The sequence below is a fragment of the Narcine bancroftii genome, chromosome 11, assembly GCF_036971445.1.
Source record: "Narcine bancroftii isolate sNarBan1 chromosome 11, sNarBan1.hap1, whole genome shotgun sequence".
NCBI classification, from domain to species: Eukaryota; Metazoa; Chordata; class Chondrichthyes; order Torpediniformes; family Narcinidae; genus Narcine; species Narcine bancroftii.
In genome coordinates, this window is record NC_091479.1 from 55,843,394 (window position 1) to 55,865,229 (window position 21,836).

Genomic DNA, 21,836 nt, shown 5'->3' on the forward strand with positions numbered 1-21,836 from the left:
GAGTTACGGCGGCTCTGGGTCTTGGGGGTTGAGGCGGCTCTTGGTAGTGGGATTACGGTGGCTCTGGGTAGTAGGGTTATGGTGGCTCTGGGTAGTGGGGTTACGGCGGTTCTGAGTGGTGGGGTTATGGCAGCTCTAGATGGTGGAGTTAAGACCCCTCTGGGTGGTGGGGTTACGGCAGCTCTGGCTAGTGGGGTTACAGCGGCTCTGGGTGGTGGGGTTACGACGGCTCTGGGTCGTGGGGTTCCGGCGGCTCTGTGTCGTGGAGTTACGGCGGCTCTGGATCTTGGGGTTACGGCGGCTCTGGGTCTTGGGGTTACGGTGGCTCTGGGTAGTGGGGTTACGGTGACTCTAGGTACTGGGGTTACGGTGGCTCTGGGTAGTGGGGTTACGGTGTCTTTGGGTAGTGGGGTTATGGTGGCTCTTGGTAGTGGCTCTGTGTAGTGGTGTTACGGTGGCTCTGGGTACTGTGGGTTACAGCGGCTCTTGGTAGTGGGGTTACATCGGCACTGGGCGGTGGGGTTACGGCGGCTGTGGGTCATGCGGTTACGGCGGCTCTGGGTCATGTGGTTACGGCGACTGTGCGTCATGGAGTTACGGCGGCTCTGGGTCTTGGGGGTTAAGGCGGCTCTTGGTAGTGGGATTACGGTGGCTCTGGGAGTGGGGTTATGGTGGCTCTGGGTAGTGGGGTTATGGTGGCTCTGGGTAGTGCGGTTACGGTGGCTCTGGGTAGTGGGGTTACATTGGCTCTGGGTAGTCGGGTTATGGTGACCCTGGGTAGTGAGGTTACGGTGGCTCTGGGAATTGGGGCTACGGTGATTCTGGGTAGTGGGGATACGGTGCCTCTGTGTAGTGGGGTAATGGTGGCTCTGGGTGGTGGGGTTACGGTGGCATAGGGTGGTGGGGTTACGGCGGTTCTAGATGGTGGGGTTACGGCGGTTCTGGGTGGTGGGGTTATGGCAGCTCTAGATGGTGGGGTTAAGACCCCTCTGGGTGGTGGGGTTACGGCGGCTCTGGCTGGTGGGGTTATGGCGGCTCTGGATAGTGGGGTTACGGTGGCTCTGGGTCGTGGGGTTATGACGGTTCTGGGTCGTGGGGTTCCGGTGGCTCTGGGTTGTGGGGTTACGCCAGCTCTGGGTTGTGGGGTTACAGCGGCTCTGGGTCGTGGGGTTACAGTGGCTCTGGGTCGTGGGGTTACGACGGCTCTGGGTAGTGGGGTTCCGGCTGCTCTGTGTCGTGGAGTTACGGTGGCTCTGGATTGTGGGGTTACGATGGCTCTGGGTCGTGCGGTTTCGGTGGCTCTGGGTATTGGGGTTACGGTGGCTCTGGGTAGTGGGATTACGGTGGCTCTGGGTCGTGGGGTTATGACGGTTCTGGGTCGTGGGGTTCCGGTGGCTCTGGGTTGTGGGGTTACGCCGGCTCTGGGTTGTGGGGTTACAGCGGCTCTGGGTCGTGGGGTTACAGTGGCTCTGGGTCGTGGGGTTACGACGGCTCTGGGTAGTGGGGTTCCGGCTGCTCTGTGTCGTGGAGTTACGGTGGCTCTGGGTAGTGGGGTTACGGTGGCTCTGGGTGGTGGGGTTAGGGTGGCTCTGGGTGGTGGGGTTAGGGTGGCTCTGGGTGGTGTGGTTACGGAGGCTCTGGGTGATTGGGTTAGGTTGGCTCTGGGTGGTGGGGTTACGGTGGCTCTGGGTGGTGGAGTTAGGTTGGCTCTGGGTGGTGGGGTTATGGTGGCTCTGGATGGTGGGGTTACGGTGGCTCTGGGTAGTGGGGTTACGGTGGCTCTGGGTAGTGGGGTTATGGTGGCTCTGGGCAGTGGGGTTACGGTGGCTCTGGGTGGTGGGGTTAGTGTGGCTCTGGATGGTGGGGTTACGGTGGCTCTGGGTAGTGGGGTTACGGTGGCTCTGGGTAGTGGGGTTATGGTGGCTCTGGGCAGTGGGGTTACGGTGGCTCAGGGTGATGGGGTTAGTGTGGCTCTGTGTGGTGGGGTTACGGTGGCTCTGGGTGGTGGGGTTACGGTGGCTCTGGGTGGTGGGGTTACGGTGGCTCTGGATGGTGGGGTTACGGAGGCTCTGGGTAGTGGCTCTGGGTGGTGGGGTTTCGGTGGCTCTGGGTAGTGGAGTTACGGTGGCTCTGGGTAGTGAGGTTACGGTGGCTCTGGGTAGTGGGGTTACGGTGGCTCTAGGTGGTGGGGTTACGGTGGCTCTGGGTGGTGGGGTTACGGTGGCTCTGGGTAGTGGCGTTACGGTGGCTCTGGGTAGTGGGGTTACGGTGGCTCTGGGTAGTGGGGTTACGGTGGCTCTGGGTAATGGGGTTACGGTGTCTCTGGGTAGAGGGGTTACGACTGCTCTGGGTAGTGGGGTTACGGTGGTTCTGGGTCATGGTGTTACAGTGGCGCTGGGTCATGGGTGTTACGACGGCTCTGGGTAGTGGGGTTCCGGCTGCTCTGTGTCGTGGAGTTACGGTGGCTCTGGATTGTGGGGTTACGGTGGCTCTGGGTAGTGGAGTTACGGTGTCTCTGGGTAGAGGGGTTACGACGGCTCTGGGTAGTGGGGTTACGGTGGTTCTGGGTCGTGGGGTTACGGTGGCACTCGGTAATGGGGTTACAGTGGCGCTGGGTCATGGGTGTTACGGTGACTCTGGGTAGTGGGTGTTACGGCGACTCTGGGTAGAGGGGTTACGACGGCTCTGGGTAGTGGGGTTACGGTGGTTCTGGGTCGTGGAGTTATGGTGGCACTCGGTAATGGGGTTACAGTGGCGCTGGGTCATGGGTGTTACGGTGGCTCTGGGTAGTGGGGTTACGGTGGCTCTGGGTAGTGTGGTTAGAGAGGCTCTGGGTAGAGGGGTTACGGTCGCTCTGGGTAGTGGGATTATGGTAGCTCTGGGTCATGGGGTTACAGTGGCTCTGGGTATTGGGATTAAGGTGGCTCTGGGTAGTGGAGTTACGGTGTCTCTGGGTAGAGGGGTTACGACGGCTCTGGGTAGTGGGGTTACGGTGGTTCTGGGTCGTGGGGTTACGGTGGCACTCGGTAATGGGGTTACAGTGGAGCTGGGTCATGGGTGTTACGGTGGCTCTGGGTAGTGGGTGTTACGGCGACTCTGGGTAGAGGGGTTACGACGGCTCTGGGTAGTGGGGTTACGGTGGTTCTGGGTCGTGGGGTTACGGTGGCACTCGGTAATGGGGTTACAGTGGCGCTGGGTCATGGGTGTTACGGAGGCTCTGGGTAGTGGGATTAAGGTGGCTCTGGGTAGTGGGGTTACATTGGCTCTGGGAATTCGGGTTACATTGACCCTGTGTAGTGGTGTTACGGTGGCTCAGGGAAGTGGGGCTACGGTGATTCTGGGTAGTGGGGATACGGTGCCTCTGTGTAGTGGGGTAATGGTGGCTCTGGGTGGTGGGGTTACGGTGGCATTGGGTGGTGGGGTTACGGCGGTTCTAGATGGTGGGGTTACGGCGGTTCTGGGTGGTGGGGTTATGGCAGCTCTAGATGGTGGGGTTAAGACCCCTCTGGGTGGTGGGGTTACGGCGGCTCTGGCTGGTGGGGTTATGGCGGCTCTGGATAGTGGGGTTACGGTGCCTCTGGGTCGTGGGGTTATGACGGCTCTGGGTCGTGGAGTTCCGGTGGCTCTGGGTCGTGGGGTTACAGTGGCTCTGGGTCGTGGGGTTACGACGGCTCTGGGTAGTGGGGTTCCGGCTGCTCTTTGTCGTGGAGTTACGGCGGCTCTGGGTCTTGGGGTTACGTCGGCTCTGGGTAGTGGGGTTACGTTGACTCTGGGTAGTGGGGTTGCGGTGGCTCTGGGTAGTGGGGTTACGGTGTCTTTGGGTAGTGGGGTTACGGTGGCTCTGTGTAGTGGTGTTAAGGTGGCTCTGGGTAGTGGTGTTACGGTGGCTCTGGGTACTGGGGGTTACAGCGGCTCTTGGTAGTGGGGTTACGTCGGCTCAGGGTGGTGGGGTTACGGCGACTGTGGGTCGTGGGGTTACGGCGGCTCTGGGTCGTGGGGTTACGGCGGTTGTGCGTCATGGAGTTACGGCGGCTCTGGGTCTTGGGGGTTGAGGCGGCTCTTGGTAGTGGGATTACGGTGGCTCTGGGTAGTAGGGTTATGGTGGCTCTGGGTAGTGGGGTTACGGCGGTTCTGGGTGGTGGGGTTATGGCAGCTCTAGATGGTGGAGTTAAGACCCCTCTGGGTGGTGGGGTTACGGCAGCTCTGGCTAGTGGGGTTGCAGCGGCTCTGGGTCGTGGGGTTACGACGGCTCTGGGTCGTGGGGTTCCGGCGGCTCTGTGTCGTGGAGTTACGGCGGCTCTGGATCTTGGGGTTACGGCGGCTCTGGGTCATGGGGTTACGGTGGCTCTGGGTAGTGGGGTTACGGTGACTCTAGGTAGTGGGGTTACGGTGGCTCTGGGTAGTGGGGTTACGGTGTCTTTGGGTAGTGGGGTTACGGTGGCTCTTGGTAGTGGCTCTGTGTAGTGGTGTTACGGTGGCTCTGGGTACTGTGGGTTACAGCGGCTCTTGGTAGTGGGGTTACATCGGCTCTGAGCGGTGGGATTACGGCGGCTGTGGGTCGTGCGGTTACGGCGGCTCTGGGTCGTGTGGTTACGGTGACTGTGCGTCATGTAGTTACGGCAGCTCTGGGTCTTGGGGGTTAAGGCGGCTCTTGGTAGTGGGATTACGGTGGCTCTGGGTGGTGGGGTTAGGGTGGCTCTGGGTAGTGTGGTTACGGAGGCTCTGGGTAGTGCGGTTACGGTGGCCCTGGGTAGTGGGGTTACGTTGACTCTGGGTAGTGGGGTTGCGGTGGCTCTGGGTAGTGGGGTTACGGTGTCTTTGGGTAGTGGGGTTACGGTGGCTCTGGGTAGTGGGGTTAAGGTGGCTCTGGGTAGTGGTGTTACGGTGGCTCTGGGTACTGGGGGTTACAGCGGCTCTTGGTAGTGGGGTTACGTCAGCTCAGGGTGGTGGGGTTACGGCGGCTCTGGGTCGTGGGGTTACGGCGGTTGTGCGTCATGGAGTTACGGCGGCTCTGGGTCTTGGGGGTTGAGGCGGCTCTTGGTAGTGGGATTACGGTGGCTCTGGGTAGTAGGGTTATGGTGGCTCTGGGTAGTGGGGTTACGGCGGTTCTGAGTGGTGGGGTTATGGCAGCTCTAGATGGTGGAGTTAAGACCCCTCTGGGTGGTGGGGTTACGGCAGCTCTGGCTAGTGGGGTTACAGCGGCTCTGGGTGGTGGGGTTACGACGGCTCTGGGTCGTGGGGTTCCGGCGGCTCTGTGTCGTGGAGTTACGGCGGCTCTGGATCTTGGGGTTACGGCGGCTCTGGGTCTTGGGGTTACGGTGGCTCTGGGTGGTGGGGTTACGGTGACTCTAGGTACTGGGGTTACGGTGGCTCTGGGTAGTGGGGTTACGGAGTCTTTGGGTAGTGGGGTTATGGTGGCTCTTGGTAGTGGCTCTGTGTAGTGGTGTTACGGTGGCTCTGGGTACTGTGGGTTACAGCGGCTCTTGGTAGTGGGGTTACATCGGCTCTGGGCGGTGGGGTTACGGCGGCTGTGGGTCATGCGGTTACGGCGGCTCTGGGTCATGTGGTTACGGCGACTGTGCGTCATGGAGTTACGGCGGCTCTGGGTCTTGGGGGTTAAGGCGGCTCTTGGTAGTGGGATTACGGTGGCTCTGGGAGTGGGGTTATGGTGGCTCTGGGTAGTGGGGTTATGGTGGCTCTGGGTAGTGCGGTTACGGTGGCTCTGGGTAGTGGGGTTACATTGGCTCTGGGTAGTCGGGTTACGGTGACCCTGGGTAGTGAGGTTACGGTGGCTCTGGGAATTGGGGCTACGGTGATTCTGGGTAGTGGGGATACGGTGCCTCTGTGTAGTGGGGTAATGGTGGCTCTGGGTGGTGGGGTTACGGTGGCATAGGGTGGTGGGGTTACGGCGGTTCTAGATGGTGGGGTTACGGCGGTTCTGGGTGGTGGGGTTATGGCAGCTCTAGATGGTGGGGTTAAGACCCCTCTGGGTGGTGGGGTTACGGCGGCTCTGGCTGGTGGGGTTATGGCGGCTCTGGATAGTGGGGTTACGGTGGCTCTGGGTCGTGGGGTTATGACGGTTCTGGGTCGTGGGGTTCCGGTGGCTCTGGGTTGTGGGGTTACGCCGGCTCTGGGTTGTGGGGTTACAGCGGCTCTGGGTCGTGGGGTTACAGTGGCTCTGGGTCGTGGGGTTACGACGGCTCTGGGTAGTGGGGTTCCGGCTGCTCTGTGTCGTGGAGTTACGGTGGCTCTGGATTGTGGGGTTACGATGGCTCTGGGTCGTGCGGTTTCGGTGGCTCTGGGTATTGGGGTTACGGCGGCTCTGGGTAGTGGGGTTACGGTGGCTCTGGGTAGTGGGGTTACAGTGGCTCTGGGTAGTGGGGATACGGTGGCTCTCGTTAGTGGGGTTAAGGTGGCTCTGGGTAGTGGGGTTATGGTGGCTCTGGGTAGTGGGTTTATGGTGGCTCTGAGCAGTGGGGTTATGGTGGCTCTGGGTAGTGGGGTTACGGTGGCTCTGGGTGGTGGGGTTAGGGTGGCTCTGGGTGGTGGGGTTAGGGTGGCTCTGGGTGGTGTGGTTACGGAGGCTCTGGGTGGTTGGGTTAGGTTGGCTCTGGGTGGTGGGGTTACGGTGGCTCTGGGTGGTGGAGTTAGGTTGGCTCTGGGTGGTGGGGTTATGGTGGCTCTGGATGGTGGGGTTACGGTGGCTCTGGGTAGTGGGGTTACGGTGGCTCTGGGTAGTGGGGTTATGGTGGCTCTGGGCAGTGGGGTTACGGTGGCTCAGGGTGATGGGGTTAGTGTGGCTCTGTGTGGTGGGGTTACGGTGGCTCTGGGTGGTGGGGTTACGGTGGCTCTGGGTGGTGGGGTTACGGTGGCTCTGGATGGTGGGGTTACGGAGGCTCTGGGTAGTGGCTCTGGGTGGTGGGGTTTCGGTGGCTCTGGGTAGTGGAGTTACGGTGGCTCTGGGTAGTGAGGTTACGGTGGCTCTGGGTAGTGGGGTTACGGTGGCTCTAGGTGGTGGGGTTACGGTGGCTCTGGGTGGTGGGGTTACGGTGGCTCTGGGTAGTGGCGTTACGGTGGCTCTGGGTAGTGGGGTTACGGTGGCTCTGGGTAGTGGGGTTACGGTGGCTCTGGGTAATGGGGTTACGGTGTCTCTGGGTAGAGGGGTTACGACTGCTCTGGGTAGTGGGGTTACGGTGGTTCTGGGTCATGGTGTTACAGTGGCGCTGGGTCATGGGTGTTACGGTGGCTCTGGGTAGTGGGTGTTACGGCGACTCTGGGTAGAGGGGTTACGACGGCTCTGGGTAGTGGGGTTACGGTGGCTCTGGGTAGTGGGATTAAGGTAGCTCTGGGTAGTGGGGTTACATTGGCTCTGGGTAGTCGGGTTACGGTGACCCTGGGTAGTGAGGTTACGGTGGCTCTGGGAATTGGGGCTACGGTGATTCTGGGTAGTGGGCATACGGTGCCTCTGTGTAGTGGGGTAATGGTGGCTCTGGGTAGTGGGGTTACGGTGGCACTGGGTGGTGGGCTTACGGCGGCTCTGGGTAGTGGGGTTACGGCGGCTCTAGATGGTGGGGTTACGGCGGCTCTGGGTAGTGTGGTTAGAGAGGCTCTGGGTAGATGGGTTACGGTGGCTCTGGGTAGTGGGATTATGGTAGCTCTGGGTCGTGGGGTTACAGTGGCTCTGAGAAGTGGGGCTACGGTGATTCTGGGTAGTGGGGATACAGTGCCTCTGAGTAGTGGGGTAATGGTGGCTCTGTGTAGTGGGGTAATGGTGGCTCTGGGTAGTGGGGTTACAGTGGCACTGGGTGGTGGGGTTATGGTGGCTCTGGATGGTGGGGTTACGGTGGCTCTGGGTAGTGGGGTTACGGTGGCTCTGGGTAGTGGGGTTATGGTGGCTCTGGGCAGTGGGGTTACGGCGGCTCTGGGTAGTGTGGTTAGAGAGGCTCTGGGTAGTGGGGTTACGGTGGCTCTGGGTTGTGGGGTTACGGTGGCTCTGGGTAGTGTGGTTAGAGAGGCTCTGGGTAGAGGGGTTACGGTGGCTCTGGGAAGTGGGATTATGGTAGCTCTGGGTCATGGGGTTACAGTGGCTCTGGGTATTGGGATTAAGGTGGCTCTGGGTAGTGGAGTTACGGTGTCTCTGGGTAGAGGGGTTACGACGGCTCTGGGTAGTGGGGTTACAGTGGTTCTGGGTCGTGGGGTTACGGTGGCACTCGGTAATGGGGTTACAGTGGCGCTGGGTCATGGGTGTTACGGTGACTCTGGGTAGTGGGTGTTACGGCGACTCTGGGTAGAGGGGTTACGACGGCTCTGGGTAGTGGGGTTACGGTGGTTCTGGGTCGTGGGGTTATGGTGGCACTCGGTAATGGGGTTACAGTGGCGCTGGGTCATGGGTGTTACGGTGGCTCTGGGTAGTGGGGTTACGGTGGCTCTGGGTAGTGTGGTTAGGGAGGCTCTGGGTAGAGGGGTTACGGTCGCTCTGGGTAGTGGGATTATGGTAGCTCTGGGTCATGGGGTTACAGTGGCTCTGGGTATTGGGATTAAGGTGGCTCTGGGTAGTGGAGTTACGGTGTCTCTGGGTAGAGGGGTTACGACGGCTCTGGGTAGTGGGGTTACGGTGGTTCTGGGTCGTGGGGTTACGGTGGCACTCGGTAATGGGGTTACAGTGGCGCTGGGTCATGGGTGTTACGGTGGCTCTGGGTAGTGGGTGTTACGGCGACTCTGGGTAGAGGGGTTACGACGGCTCTGGGTAGTGGGGTTACGGTGGTTCTGGGTCGTGGGGTTACGGTGGCACTCGGTAATGGGGTTACAGTGGCGCTGGGTAATGGGTGTTACGGAGGCTCTGGGTAGTGGGATTAAGGTGGCTCTGGGTAGTGGGGTTACATTGGCTCTGGGAATTCGGGTTACATTGACCCTGGGTAGTGGTGTTACGGTGGCTCAGGGAAGTGGGGCTACGGTGATTCTGGGTAGTGGGGATACGGTGCCTCTGTGTAGTGGGGTAATGGTGGCTCTGGGTGGTGGGGTTACGGTGGCATTGGGTGGTGGGGTTACGGCGGTTCTAGATGGTGGGGTTACGGCGGTTCTGGGTGGTGGGGTTATGGCAGCTCTAGATGGTGGGGTTAAGAACCCTCTGGGTCGTGGGGTTACGACGGCTCTGGGTAGTGGGGTTCCGGCTGCTATTTGTCGTGGAGTTACGGCGGCTCTGGGTCTTGGGGTTATGACGGCTCTGGGTCTTGGGGTTACGTCGGCTCTGGGTAGTGGGGTTACGTTGACTCTGGGTAGTGGGGTTGCGGTGGCTCTGGGTAGTGGGGTTACGGTGTCTTTGGGTAGTGGGGTTACGGTGGCTCTGTGTAGTGGTGTTAAGGTGGCTCTGGGTAGTGGTGTTACGGTGGCTCTGGGTACTGGGGGTTACAGCGGCTCTTGGTAGTGGGGTTACGTCGGCTCAGGGTGGTGGGGTTACGGCGACTGTGGGTCGTGGGGTTACGGCGGCTCTGGGTCGTGGGGTTACGGCGGTTGTGCGTCATGGAGTTACGGCGGCTCTGGGTCTTGGGGGTTGAGGCGCCTCTTGGTAGTGGGATTACGGTGGCTCTGGGTAGTAGGGTTATGGTGGCTCTGGGTAGTGGGGTTACGGCGGTTCTGGGTGGTGGCGTTATGGCAGCTCTAGATGGTGGAGTTAAGACCCCTCTGGGTGGTGGGGTTACGGCAGCTCTGGCTAGTGGGGTTACAGCGGCTCTGGGTCGTGGGGTTACGACGGCTCTGGGTCGTGGGGTTCCGGCGGCTCTGTGTCGTGGAGTTACGGCGGCTCTGGATCTTGGGGTTACGGCGGCTCTGGGTCATGGGGTTACGGTGGCTCTGGGTAGTGGGGTTACGGTGACTCTAGGTAGTGGGGTTACGGTGGCTCTGGGTAGTGGGGTTACGGTGTCTTTGGGTAGTGGGGTTACGGTGGCTCTTGGTAGTGGCTCTGTGTAGTGGTGTTACGGTGGCTCTGGGTACTGTGGGTTACAGCGGCTCTTGGTAGTGGGGTTACATCGGCTCTGGGCGGTGGGATTACGGCGGCTGTGGGTCGTGCGGTTACGGCGGCTCTGGGTCGTGTGGTTACGGTGACTGTGCGTCATGGAGTTACGGCGGCTCTGGGTCTTGGGGGTTAAGGCGGCTCTTGGTAGTGGGATTACGGTGGCTCTGGGTGGTGGGGTTAGGGTGGCTCTGGGTAGTGGGGTTAAGGTGGCTCTGGGTAGTGGTGTTACGGTGGCTCTGGGTACTGGGGGTTACAGCGGCTCTTGGTAGTGGGGTTACGTCGGCTCAGGGTGGTGGGGTTACGGCGGCTCTGGGTCGTGGGGTTACGGCGGTTGTGCGTCATGGAGTTACGGCGGCTCTGGGTCTTGGGGGTTGAGGCGGCTCTTGGTAGTGGGATTACGGTGGCTCTGGGTAGTAGGGTTATGGTGGCTCTGGGTAGTGGGGTTACGGCGGTTCTGAGTGGTGGGGTTATGGCAGCTCTAGATGGTGGAGTTAAGACCCCTCTGGGTGGTGGGGTTACGGCAGCTCTGGCTAGTGGGGTTACAGCGGCTCTGGGTGGTGGGGTTACGACGGCTCTGGGTCGTGGGGTTCCGGCGGCTCTGTGTTGGAGTTACGGCGGCTCTGGATCTTGGGGTTACGGCGGCTCTGGGTCTTGGGGTTACGGTGGCTCTGGGTAGTGGGGTTACGGTGACTCTAGGTACTGGGGTTACGGTGGCTCTGGGTAGTGGGGTTACGGTGTCTTTGGGTAGTGGGGTTATGGTGGCTCTTGGTAGTGGCTCTGTGTAGTGGTGTTACGGTGGCTCTGGGTACTGTGGGTTACAGCGGCTCTTGGTAGTGGGGTTACATCGGCACTGGGCGGTGGGGTTACGGCGGCTGTGGGTCATGCGGTTACGGCGGCTCTGGGTCATGTGGTTACGGCGACTGTGCGTCATGGAGTTACGGCGGCTCTGGGTCTTGGGGGTTAAGGCGGCTCTTGGTAGTGGGATTACGGTGGCTCTGGGAGTGGGGTTATGGTGGCTCTGGGTAGTGGGGTTATGGTGGCTCTGGGTAGTGCGGTTACGGTGGCTCTGGGTAGTGGGGTTACATTGGCTCTGGGTAGTCGGGTTACGGTGACCCTGGGTAGTGAGGTTACGGTGGCTCTGGGAATTGGGGCTACGGTGATTCTGGGTAGTGGGGATACGGTGCCTCTGTGTAGTGGGGTAATGGTGGCTCTGGGTGGTGGGGTTACGGTGGCATAGGGTGGTGGGGTTACGGCGGTTCTAGATGGTGGGGTTACGGCGGTTCTGGGTGGTGGGGTTATGGCAGCTCTAGATGGTGGGGTTAAGACCCCTCTGGGTGGTGGGGTTACGGCGGCTCTGGCTGGTGGGGTTATGGCGGCTCTGGATAGTGGGGTTACGGTGGCTCTGGGTCGTGGGGTTATGACGGTTCTGGGTCGTGGGGTTCCGGTGGCTCTGGGTTGTGGGGTTACGCCGGCTCTGGGTTGTGGGGTTACAGCGGCTCTGGGTCGTGGGGTTACAGTGGCTCTGGGTCGTGGGGTTACGACGGCTCTGGGTAGTGGGGTTCCGGCTGCTCTGTGTCGTGGAGTTACGGTGGCTCTGGATTGTGGGGTTACGATGGCTCTGGGTCGTGCGGTTTCGGTGGCTCTGGGTATTGGGGTTACGGTGGCTCTGGGTAGTGGGATTACGGTGGCTCTGGGTCGTGGGGTTATGACGGTTCTGGGTCGTGGGGTTCCGGTGGCTCTGGGTTGTGGGGTTACGCCGGCTCTGGGTTGTGGGGTTACAGCGGCTCTGGGTCGTGGGGTTACAGTGGCTCTGGGTCGTGGGGTTACGACGGCTCTGGGTAGTGGGGTTCCGGCTGCTCTGTGTCGTGGAGTTACGGTGGCTCTGGGTAGTGGGGTTACGGTGGCTCTGGGTGGTGGGGTTAGGGTGGCTCTGGGTGGTGGGGTTAGGGTGGCTCTGGGTGGTGTGGTTACGGAGGCTCTGGGTGATTGGGTTAGGTTGGCTCTGGGTGGTGGGGTTACGGTGGCTCTGGGTGGTGGAGTTAGGTTGGCTCTGGGTGGTGGGGTTATGGTGGCTCTGGATGGTGGGGTTACGGTGGCTCTGGGTAGTGGGGTTACGGTGGCTCTGGGTAGTGGGGTTATGGTGGCTCTGGGCAGTGGGGTTACGGTGGCTCTGGGTGGTGGGGTTAGTGTGGCTCTGGATGGTGGGGTTACGGTGGCTCTGGGTAGTGGGGTTACGGTGGCTCTGGGTAGTGGGGTTATGGTGGCTCTGGGCAGTGGGGTTACGGTGGCTCAGGGTGATGGGGTTAGTGTGGCTCTGTGTGGTGGGGTTACGGTGGCTCTGGGTGGTGGGGTTACGGTGGCTCTGGGTGGTGGGGTTACGGTGGCTCTGGATGGTGGGGTTACGGAGGCTCTGGGTAGTGGCTCTGGGTGGTGGGGTTTCGGTGGCTCTGGGTAGTGGAGTTACGGTGGCTCTGGGTAGTGAGGTTACGGTGGCTCTGGGTAGTGGGATTACGGTGGCTCTAGGTGGTGGGGTTACGGTGGCTCTGGGTGGTGGGGTTACGGTGGCTCTGGGTAGTGGCGTTACGGTGGCTCTGGGTAGTGGGGTTACGGTGGCTCTGGGTAGTGGGGTTACGGTGGCTCTGGGTAATGGGGTTACGGTGTCTCTGGGTAGAGGGGTTACGACTGCTCTGGGTAGTGGGGTTACGGTGGTTCTGGGTCATGGTGTTACAGTGGCGCTGGGTCATGGGTGTTACGACGGCTCTGGGTAGTGGGGTTCCGGCTGCTCTGTGTCGTGGAGTTACGGTGGCTCTGGATTGTGGGGTTACGATGGCTCTGGGTCGTGCGGTTTCGATGGCTCTGGGTATTGGGGTTACGGTGGCTCTGGGTAGTGGGATTACGGTGGCTCTGGGTCGTGGGGTTATGACCATTCTGGGTCGTGGGGTTCCGGTGGCTCTGGGTTGTGGGGTTACGCCGGCTCTGGGTTGTGGGGTTACAGCGGCTCTGGGTCGTGGGGTTACAGTGGCTCTGGGTCGTGGGGTTACGACGGCTCTGGGTAGTGGGGTTCCGGCTGCTCTGTGTCGTGGAGTTACGGTGGCTCTGGGTAGTGGGGTTACGGTGGCTCTGGGTGGTGGGGTTAGGGTGGCACTGGGTGGTGGGGTTAGGGTGGCTCTGGGTGGTGTGGTTACGGAGGCTCTGGGTGGTTGGGTTAGGTTGGCTCTGGGTGGTGGGGTTACGGTGGCTCTGGGTGGTGGAGTTAGGTTGGCTCTGGGTGGTGGGGTTATGGTGGCTCTGGATGGTGGGGTTACGGTGGCTCTGGGTAGTGGGGTTACGGTGGCTCTGGGTAGTGGGGTTATGGTGGCTCTGGGCAGTGGGGTTACGGTGGCTCTGGGTGGTGGGGTTAGTGTGGCTCTGGATGGTGGGGTTACGGTGGCTCTGGGTAGTGGGGTTACGGTGGCTCTGGGTAGTGGGGTTATGGTGGCTCTGGGCAGTGGGGTTACGGTGGCTCAGGGTGATGGGGTTAGTGTGGCTCTGTGTGGTGGGGTTACGGTGGCTCTGGGTGGTGGGGTTACGGTGGCTCTGGGTGGTGGGGTTACGGTGGCTCTGGATGGTGGGGTTACGGAGGCTCTGGGTAGTGGCTCTGGGTGGTGGGGTTTCGGTGGCTCTGGGTAGTGGAGTTACGGTGGCTCTGGGTAGTGAGGTTACGGTGGCTCTAGGTGGTGGGGTTACGGTGGCTCTGGGTAGTGGGGATACGGTGCCTCTGTGTAGTGGGGTAATGGTGGCTCTGGGTGGTGGGGTTACGGTGGCATAGGGTGGTGGGGTTACGGCGGTTCTAGATGGTGGGGTTACGGCGGTTCTGGGTGGTGGGGTTATGGCAGCTCTAGATGGTGGGGTTAAGACCCCTCTGGGTGGTGGGGTTACGGCGGCTCTGGCTGGTGGGGTTATGGCGGCTCTGGATAGTGGGGTTACGGTGGCTCTGGGTCGTGGGGTTATGACGGTTCTGGGTCGTGGGGTTCCGGTGGCTCTGGGTTGTGGGGTTACGCCGGCTCTGGGTTGTGGGGTTACAGCGGCTCTGGGTCGTGGGGTTACAGTGGCTCTGGGTCGTGGGGTTACGACGGCTCTGGGTAGTGGGGTTCCGGCTGCTCTGTGTCGTGGAGTTACGGTGGCTCTGGATTGTGGGGTTACGATGGCTCTGGGTCGTGCGGTTTCGGTGGCTCTGGGTATTGGGGTTACGGTGGCTCTGGGTAGTGGGATTACGGTGGCTCTGGGTCGTGGGGTTATGACGGTTCTGGGTCGTGGGGTTCCGGTGGCTCTGGGTTGTGGGGTTACGCCGGCTCTGGGTTGTGGGGTTACAGCGGCTCTGGGTCGTGGGGTTACAGTGGCTCTGGGTCGTGGGGTTACGACGGCTCTGGGTAGTGGGGTTCCGGCTGCTCTGTGTCGTGGAGTTACGGTGGCTCTGGGTAGTGGGGTTACGGTGGCTCTGGGTGGTGGGGTTAGGGTGGCTCTGGGTGGTGGGGTTAGGGTGGCTCTGGGTGGTGTGGTTACGGAGGCTCTGGGTGGTTGGGTTAGGTTGGCTCTGGGTGGTGGGGTTACGGTGGCTCTGGGTGGTGGAGTTAGGTTGGCTCTGGGTGGTGGGGTTATGGTGGCTCTGGATGGTGGGGTTACGGTGGCTCTGGGTAGTGGGGTTACGGTGGCTCTGGGTAGTGGGGTTATGGTGGCTCTGGGCAGTGGGGTTACGGTGGCTCTGGGTGGTGGGGTTAGTGTGGCTCTGGATGGTGGGGTTACGGTGGCTCTGGGTAGTGGGGTTACGGTGGCTCTGGGTAGTGGGGTTATGGTGGCTCTGGGCAGTGGGGTTACGGTGGCTCAGGGTGATGGGGTTAGTGTGGCTCTGTGTGGTGGGGTTACGGTGGCTCTGGGTGGTGGGGTTACGGTGGCTCTGGGTGGTGGGGTTACGGTGGCTCTGGATGGTGGGGTTACGGAGGCTCTGGGTAGTGGCTCTGGGTGGTGGGGTTTCGGTGGCTCTGGGTAGTGGAGTTACGGTGGCTCTGGGTAGTGAGGTTACGGTGGCTCTGGGTAGTGGGGTTACGGTGGCTCTAGGTGGTGGGGTTACGGTGGCTCTGGGTGGTGGGGTTACGGTGGCTCTGGGTAGTGGCGTTACGGTGGCTCTGGGTAGTGGGGTTACGGTGGCTCTGGGTAGTGGGGTTACGGTGGCTCTGGGTAATGGGGTTACGGTGTCTCTGGGTAGAGGGGTTACGACTGCTCTGGGTAGTGGGGTTACGGTGGTTCTGGGTCATGGTGTTACAGTGGCGCTGGGTCATGGGTGTTACGACGGCTCTGGGTAGTGGGGTTCCGGCTGCTCTGTGTCGTGGAGTTACGGTGGCTCTGGATTGTGGGGTTACGATGGCTCTGGGTCGTGCGGTTTCGGTGGCTCTGGGTATTGGGGTTACGGTGGCTCTGGGTAGTGGGATTACGGTGGCTCTGGGTGGTGGGGTTAGTGTGGCTCTGGATGGTGGGGTTACGGTGGCTCTGGGTAGTGGGGTTACGGTGGCTCTGGGTAGTGGGGTTAGTGTGGCTCTGGATGGTCGGGTTACGGTGGCTCTGGGTAGTGGGGTTATGGTGGCTCTGGGCAGTGGGGTTACGGTGGCTCAGGGTGATGGGGTTAGTGTGGCTCTGTGTGGTGGGGTTACGGTGGCTCTGGGTAGTGGGGTTATGGTGGCTCTGGGCAGTGGGGTTACGGTGGCTCTGGGTGGTGGGGTTAGTGTGGCTCTGTGTGGTGGGGTTACGGTGGCTCTGGGTAGTGGGGTTATGGTGGCTCTGGGCAGTGGGGTTACGGTGGCTCTGGGTGGTGGGGTTAGTGTGGCTCTGGATGGTGGGGTTACGGTGGCTCTGGGTAGTGGGGTTACGGTGGCTCTGGGTAGTGGGGTTATGGTGGCTCTGGGCAGTGGGGTTACGGTGGCTCAGGGTGATGGGGTTAGTGTGGCTCTGTGTGGTGGGGTTATGGCAGCTCTAGATGGTGGGGTTAAGACCCCTCTGGGTGGTGGGGTTACGGCGGCTCTGGGTAGTGGGGTTACGGTGGCTCTGGGTAGTGGGGTTACGGTGGCTCTGGGCAGTGGGGTTACGGTGGCTCTGGGTAATGGGGTTACGGTGTCTCTGGGTAGAGGGGTTACGACTGCTCTGGGTAGTGGGGTTACGGTGGTTCTGGGTCATGGTGTTACAGTGGCGCTGGGTCATGGGTGTTATGACGGCTCTGGGTAGTGGGGTTCCGGCTGCTCTGTGTCGTGGAGTTACGGTGGCTCTGGATTGTGGGGTTACGATGGCTCTGGGTCGTGCGGTTTCGATGGCTCTGGGTATTGGGGTTACGGTGGCTCTGGGTAGTGGGATTACGGTGGCTCTGGGTCGTGGGGTTATGACGGTTCTGGGTCGTGGGGTTCCGGTGGCTCTGGGTTGTGGGGTTACGCCGGCTCTGGGTTGTGGGGTTACAGCGGCTCTGGGTCGTGGGGTTACAGTGGCTCTGGGTCGTGGGGTTACGACGGCTCTGGGTAGTGGGGTTCCGGCTGCTCTGTGTCGTGGAGTTACGGTGGCTCTGGGTAGTGGGGTTACGGTGGCTCTGGGTGGTGGGGTTAGGGTGGCACTGGGTGGTGGGGTTAGGGTGGCTCTGGGTGGTGTGGTTACGGAGGCTCTGGGTGGTTGGGTTAGGTTGGCTCTGGGTGGTGGGGTTACGGTGGCTCTGGGTGGTGGAGTTAGGTTGGCTCTGGGTGGTGGGGTTATGGTGGCTCTGGATGGTGGGGTTACGGTGGCTCTGGGTAGTGGGGTTACGGTGGCTCTGGGTAGTGGGGTTATGGTGGCTCTGGGCAGTGGGGTTACGGTGGCTCTGGGTGGTGGGGTTAGTGTGGCTCTGGATGGTGGGGTTACGGTGGCTCTGGGTAGTGGGGTTACGGTGGCTCTGGGTAGTGAGGTTATGGTGGCTCTGGGCAGTGGGGTTACGGTGGCTCAGGGTGATGGGGTTAGTGTGGCTCTGTGTGGTGGGGTTACGGTGGCTCTGGGTGGTGGGGTTACGGTGGCTCTGGGTGGTGGGGTTACGGTGGCTCTGGATGGTGGGGTTACGGAGGCTCTGGGTAGTGGCTCTGGGTGGTGGGGTTTCGGTGGCTCTGGGTAGTGGAGTTACGGTGGCTCTGGGTAGTGAGGTTACGGTGGCTCTAGGTGGTGGGGTTACGGTGGCTCTGGGTAGTGGGGATACGGTGCCTCTGTGTAGTGGGGTAATGGTGGCTCTGGGTGGTGGGGTTACGGTGGCATAGGGTGGTGGGGTTACGGCGGTTCTAGATGGTGGGGTTACGGCGGTTCTGGGTGGTGGGGTTATGGCAGCTCTAGATGGTGGGGTTAAGACCCCTCTGGGTGGTGGGGTTACGGCGGCTCTGGCTGGTGGGGTTATGGCGGCTCTGGATAGTGGGGTTACGGTGGCTCTGGGTCGTGGGGTTATGACGGTTCTGGGTCGTGGGGTTCCGGTGGCTCTGGGTTGTGGGGTTACGCCGGCTCTGGGTTGTGGGGTTACAGCGGCTCTGGGTCGTGGGGTTACAGTGGCTCTGGGTCGTGGGGTTACGACGGCTCTGGGTAGTGGGGTTCCGGCTGCTCTGTGTCGTGGAGTTACGGTGGCTCTGGATTGTGGGGTTACGATGGCTCTGGGTCGTGCGGTTTCGGTGGCTCTGGGTATTGGGGTTACGGTGGCTCTGGGTAGTGGGATTACGGTGGCTCTGGGTCGTGGGGTTATGACGGTTCTGGGTCGTGGGGTTCCGGTGGCTCTGGGTTGTGGGGTTACGCCGGCTCTGGGTTGTGGGGTTACAGCGGCTCTGGGTCGTGGGGTTACAGTGGCTCTGGGTCGTGGGGTTACGACGGCTCTGGGTAGTGGGGTTCCGGCTGCTCTGTGTCGTGGAGTTACGGTGGCTCTGGGTAGTGGGGTTACGGTGGCTCTGGGTGGTGGGGTTAGGGTGGCTCTGGGTGGTGGGGTTAGGGTGGCTCTGGGTGGTGTGGTTACGGAGGCTCTGGGTGGTTGGGTTAGGTTGGCTCTGGGTGGTGGGGTTACGGTGGCTCTGGGTGGTGGAGTTAGGTTGGCTCTGGGTGGTGGGGTTATGGTGGCTCTGGATGGTGGGGTTACGGTGGCTCTGGGTAGTGGGGTTACGGTGGCTCTGGGTAGTGGGGTTATGGTGGCTCTGGGCAGTGGGGTTACGGTGGCTCTGGGTGGTGGGGTTAGTGTGGCTCTGGATGGTGGGGTTACGGTGGCTCTGGGTAGTGGGGTTACGGTGGCTCTGGGTAGTGGGGTTATGGTGGCTCTGGGCAGTGGGGTTACGGTGGCTCAGGGTGATGGGGTTAGTGTGGCTCTGTGTGGTGGGGTTACGGTGGCTCTGGGTGGTGGGGTTACGGTGGCTCTGGGTGGTGGGGTTACGGTGGCTCTGGATGGTGGGGTTACGGAGGCAGTGGGTAGTGGCTCTGGGTGGTGGGGTTTCGGTGGCTCTGGGTAGTGGAGTTACGGTGGCTCTGGGTAGTGAGGTTACGGTGGCTCTGGGTAGTGGGGTTACGGTGGCTCTAGGTGGTGGGGTTACGGTGGCTCTGGGTGGTGGGGTTACGGTGGCTCTGGGTAGTGGCGTTACGGTGGCTCTGGGTAGTGGGGTTACGGTGGCTCTGGGTAGTGGGGTTACGGTGGCTCTGGGTAATGGGGTTACGGTGTCTCTGGGTAGAGGGGTTACGACTGCTCTGGGTAGTGGGGTTACGGTGGTTCTGGGTCATGGTGTTACAGTGGCACTGGGTCATGGGTGTTACGACGGCTCTGGGTAGTGGGGTTCCGGCTGCTCTGTGTCGTGGAGTTACGGTGGCTCTGGATTGTGGGGTTACGATGGCTCTGGGTCGTGCGGTTTCGGTGGCTCTGGGTATTGGGGTTACGGTGGCTCTGGGTAGTGGGATTACGGTGGCTCTGGGTGGTGGGGTTAGTGTGGCTCTGGATGGTGGGGTTACGGTGGCTCTGGGTAGTGGGGTTACGGTGGCTCTGGGTAGTGGGGTTAGTGTGGCTCTGGATGGTCGGGTTACGGTGGCTCTGGGTAGTGGGGTTATGGTGGCTCTGGGCAGTGGGGTTACGGTGGCTCAGGGTGATGGGGTTAGTGTGGCTCTGTGTGGTGGGGTTACGGTGGCTCTGGGTAGTGGGGTTATGGTGGCTCTGGGCAGTGGGGTTACGGTGGCTCTGGGTGGTGGGGTTAGTGTGGCTCTGTGTGGTGGGGTTACGGTGGCTCTGGGTAGTGGGGTTATGGTGGCTCTGGGCAGTGGGGTTACGGTGGCTCTGGGTGGTGGGGTTAGTGTGGCTCTGGATGGTGGGGTTACGGTGGCTCTGGGTAGTGGGGTTACGGTGGCTCTGGGTAGTGGGGTTATGGTGGCTCTGGGCAGTGGGGTTACGGTGGCTCAGGGTGATGGGGTTAGTGTGGCTCTGTGTGGTGGGGTTATGGCAGCTCTAGATGGTGGGGTTAAGACCCCTCTGGGTGGTGGGGTTACGGCGGCTCTGGCTGGTGGGGTTATGGCGGCTCTGGATAGTGGGGTTACGGTGGCTCTGGGTCGTGGGGTTATGACGGTTCTGGGTCGTGGGGTTCCGGTGGCTCTGGGTTGTGGGGTTACGCCGGCTCTGGGTTGTGGGGTTACAGCGGCTCTGGGTCGTGGGGTTACAGTGGCTCTGGGTCGTGGGGTTACGACGGCTCTGGGTAGTGGGGTTCCGGCTGCTCTGTGTCGTGGAGTTACGGTGGCTCTGGATTGTGGGGTTACGATGGCTCTGGGTCGTGCGGTTTCGGTGGCTCTGGGTATTGGGGTTACGGTGGCTCTGGGTAGTGGGATTACGGTGGCTCTGGGTCGTGGGGTTATGACGGTTCTGGGTCGTGGGGTTCCGGTGGCTCTGGGTTGTGGGGTTACGCCGGCTCTGGGTTGTGGGGTTACAGCGGCTCTGGGTCGTGGGGTTACAGTGGCTCTGGGTCGTGGGGTTACGACGGCTCTGGGTAGTGGGGTTGCGGCTGCTCTGTGTCGTGGAGTTACGGTGGCTCTGGGTAGTGGGGTTACGGTGGCTCTGGGTGGTGGGGTTAGGGTGGCTCTGGGTGGTGGGGTGAGGGTGGCTCTGGGTGGTGTGGTTACGGAGGCTCTGGGTGATTGGGTTAGGTTGGCTCTGGGTGGTGGGGTTACGGTGGCTCTGGGTGGTGGAGTTAGGTTGGCTCTGGGTGGTGGGGTTAGGGTGGCTCTGGGTGGTGTGGTTACGGAGGCTCTGGGTGGTTGGGTTAGGTTGGCTCTGGGTGGTGGGGTTACGGTGGCTCTGGGTGGTGGAGTTAGGTTGGCTCTGGGTGGTGGGGTTATGGTGGCTCTGGATGGTGGGGTTACGGTGGCTCTGGGTAGTGGGGTTACGGTGGCTCTGGGTAGTGGGGTTATGGTGGCTCTGGGCAGTGGGGTTACGGTGGCTCAGGGTGATGGGGTTAGTGTGGCTCTGTGTGGTGGGGTTACGGTGGCTCTGCGTGGTGGGGTTACGGTGGCTCTGGGTGGTGGGGTTACGGTGGCTCTGGATGGTGGGGTTACGGAGGCTCTGGGTAGTGGCTCTGGGTGGTGGGGTTTCGGTGGCTCTGGGTAGTGGAGTTACGGTGGCTCTGGGTAGTGAGGTTACGGTGGCTCTGGGTAGTGGCGTTACGGTGGCTCTAGGTGGTGGGGTTACGGTGGCTCTGGGTGGTGGGGTTACGGTGGCTCTGGGTAGTGGCGTTACGGTGGCTCTGGGTAGTGGGGTTACGGTGGCTCTGGGTAGTGGGGTTACGGTGGCTCTGGGTAATGGGGTTACGGTGTCTCTGGGTAGAGGGGTTACGACTGCTCTGGGTAGTGGGGTTACGGTGGTTCTGGGTCATGGTGTTACAGTGGCGCTGGGTCATGGGTGTTACGACGGCTCTGGGTAGTGGGGTTCCGGCTGCTCTGTGTCGTGGAGTTACGGTGGCTCTGGATTGTGGGGTTACGATGGCTCTGGGTCGTGCGGTTTCGGTGGCTCTGGGTATTGGGGTTACGGTGGCTCTGGGTAGTGGGATTACGGTGGCTCTGGGTCGTGGGGTTATGACGGTTCTGGGTCGTGGGGTTCCGGTGGCTCTGGGTTGTGGGGTTACGCCGGCTCTGGGTTGTGGGGTTACAGCGGCTCTGGGTCGTGGGGTTACAGTGGCTCTGGGTCGTGGGGTTACGACGGCTCTGGGTAGTGGGGTTCCGGCTGCTCTGTGTCGTGGAGTTACGGTGGCTCTGGGTAGTGGGGTTACGGTGGCTCTGGGTGGTGGGGTTAGGGTGGCTCTGGGTGGTGGGGTTAGGGTGGCTCTGGGTGGTGTGGTTACGGAGGCTCTGGGTGGTTGGGTTAGGTTGGCTCTGGGTGGTGGGGTTACGGTGGCTCTGGGTGGTGGAGTTAGGTTGGCTCTGGGTGGTGGGGTTATGGTGGCTCTGGATGGTGGGGTTACGGTGGCTCTGGGTAGTGGGGTTACGGTGGCTCTGGGTAGTGGGGTTATGGTGGCTCTGGGCAGTGGGGTTACGGTGGTTCTGGGTGGTGGGGTTAGTGTGGCTCTGGATGGTGGGGTTACGGTGGCTCTGGGTAGTGGGGTTACGGTGGCTCTGGGTAGTGGGGTTATGGTGGCTCTGGGCAGTGGGGTTACGGTGGCTCAGGGTGATGGGGTTAGTGTGGCTCTGTGTGGTGGGGTTACGGTGGCTCTGGGTGGTGGGGTTACGGTGGCTCTGGGTGGTGGGGTTACGTTGGCTCTGGATGGTGGGGTTACGGAGGCTCTGGGTAGTGGCTCTGGGT

General features: G+C 61.4%; 1 protein-coding gene across 1 annotated transcript in view; it reads right to left on the reverse strand.

Annotated features, from left to right (window-relative positions):
• LOC138745210 (serine/arginine repetitive matrix protein 2-like) overlaps window positions 1-21,836 on the reverse strand; it is a 190,770-nt gene that overhangs the window by 34,927 nt on the left and 134,007 nt on the right. The window contains exons 31-35 of the mRNA XM_069902273.1: window positions 10,807-11,005; window positions 10,025-10,176; window positions 5,500-5,649; window positions 4,474-4,672; window positions 454-654 (exon numbers count right to left, since the gene is read on the reverse strand). Coding sequence (XP_069758374.1) covers window positions 454-654; window positions 4,474-4,672; window positions 5,500-5,649; window positions 10,025-10,176; window positions 10,807-11,005 — 901 coding nt within the window. The remainder of the gene's footprint in view (window positions 1-453; window positions 655-4,473; window positions 4,673-5,499; window positions 5,650-10,024; window positions 10,177-10,806; window positions 11,006-21,836) is intronic.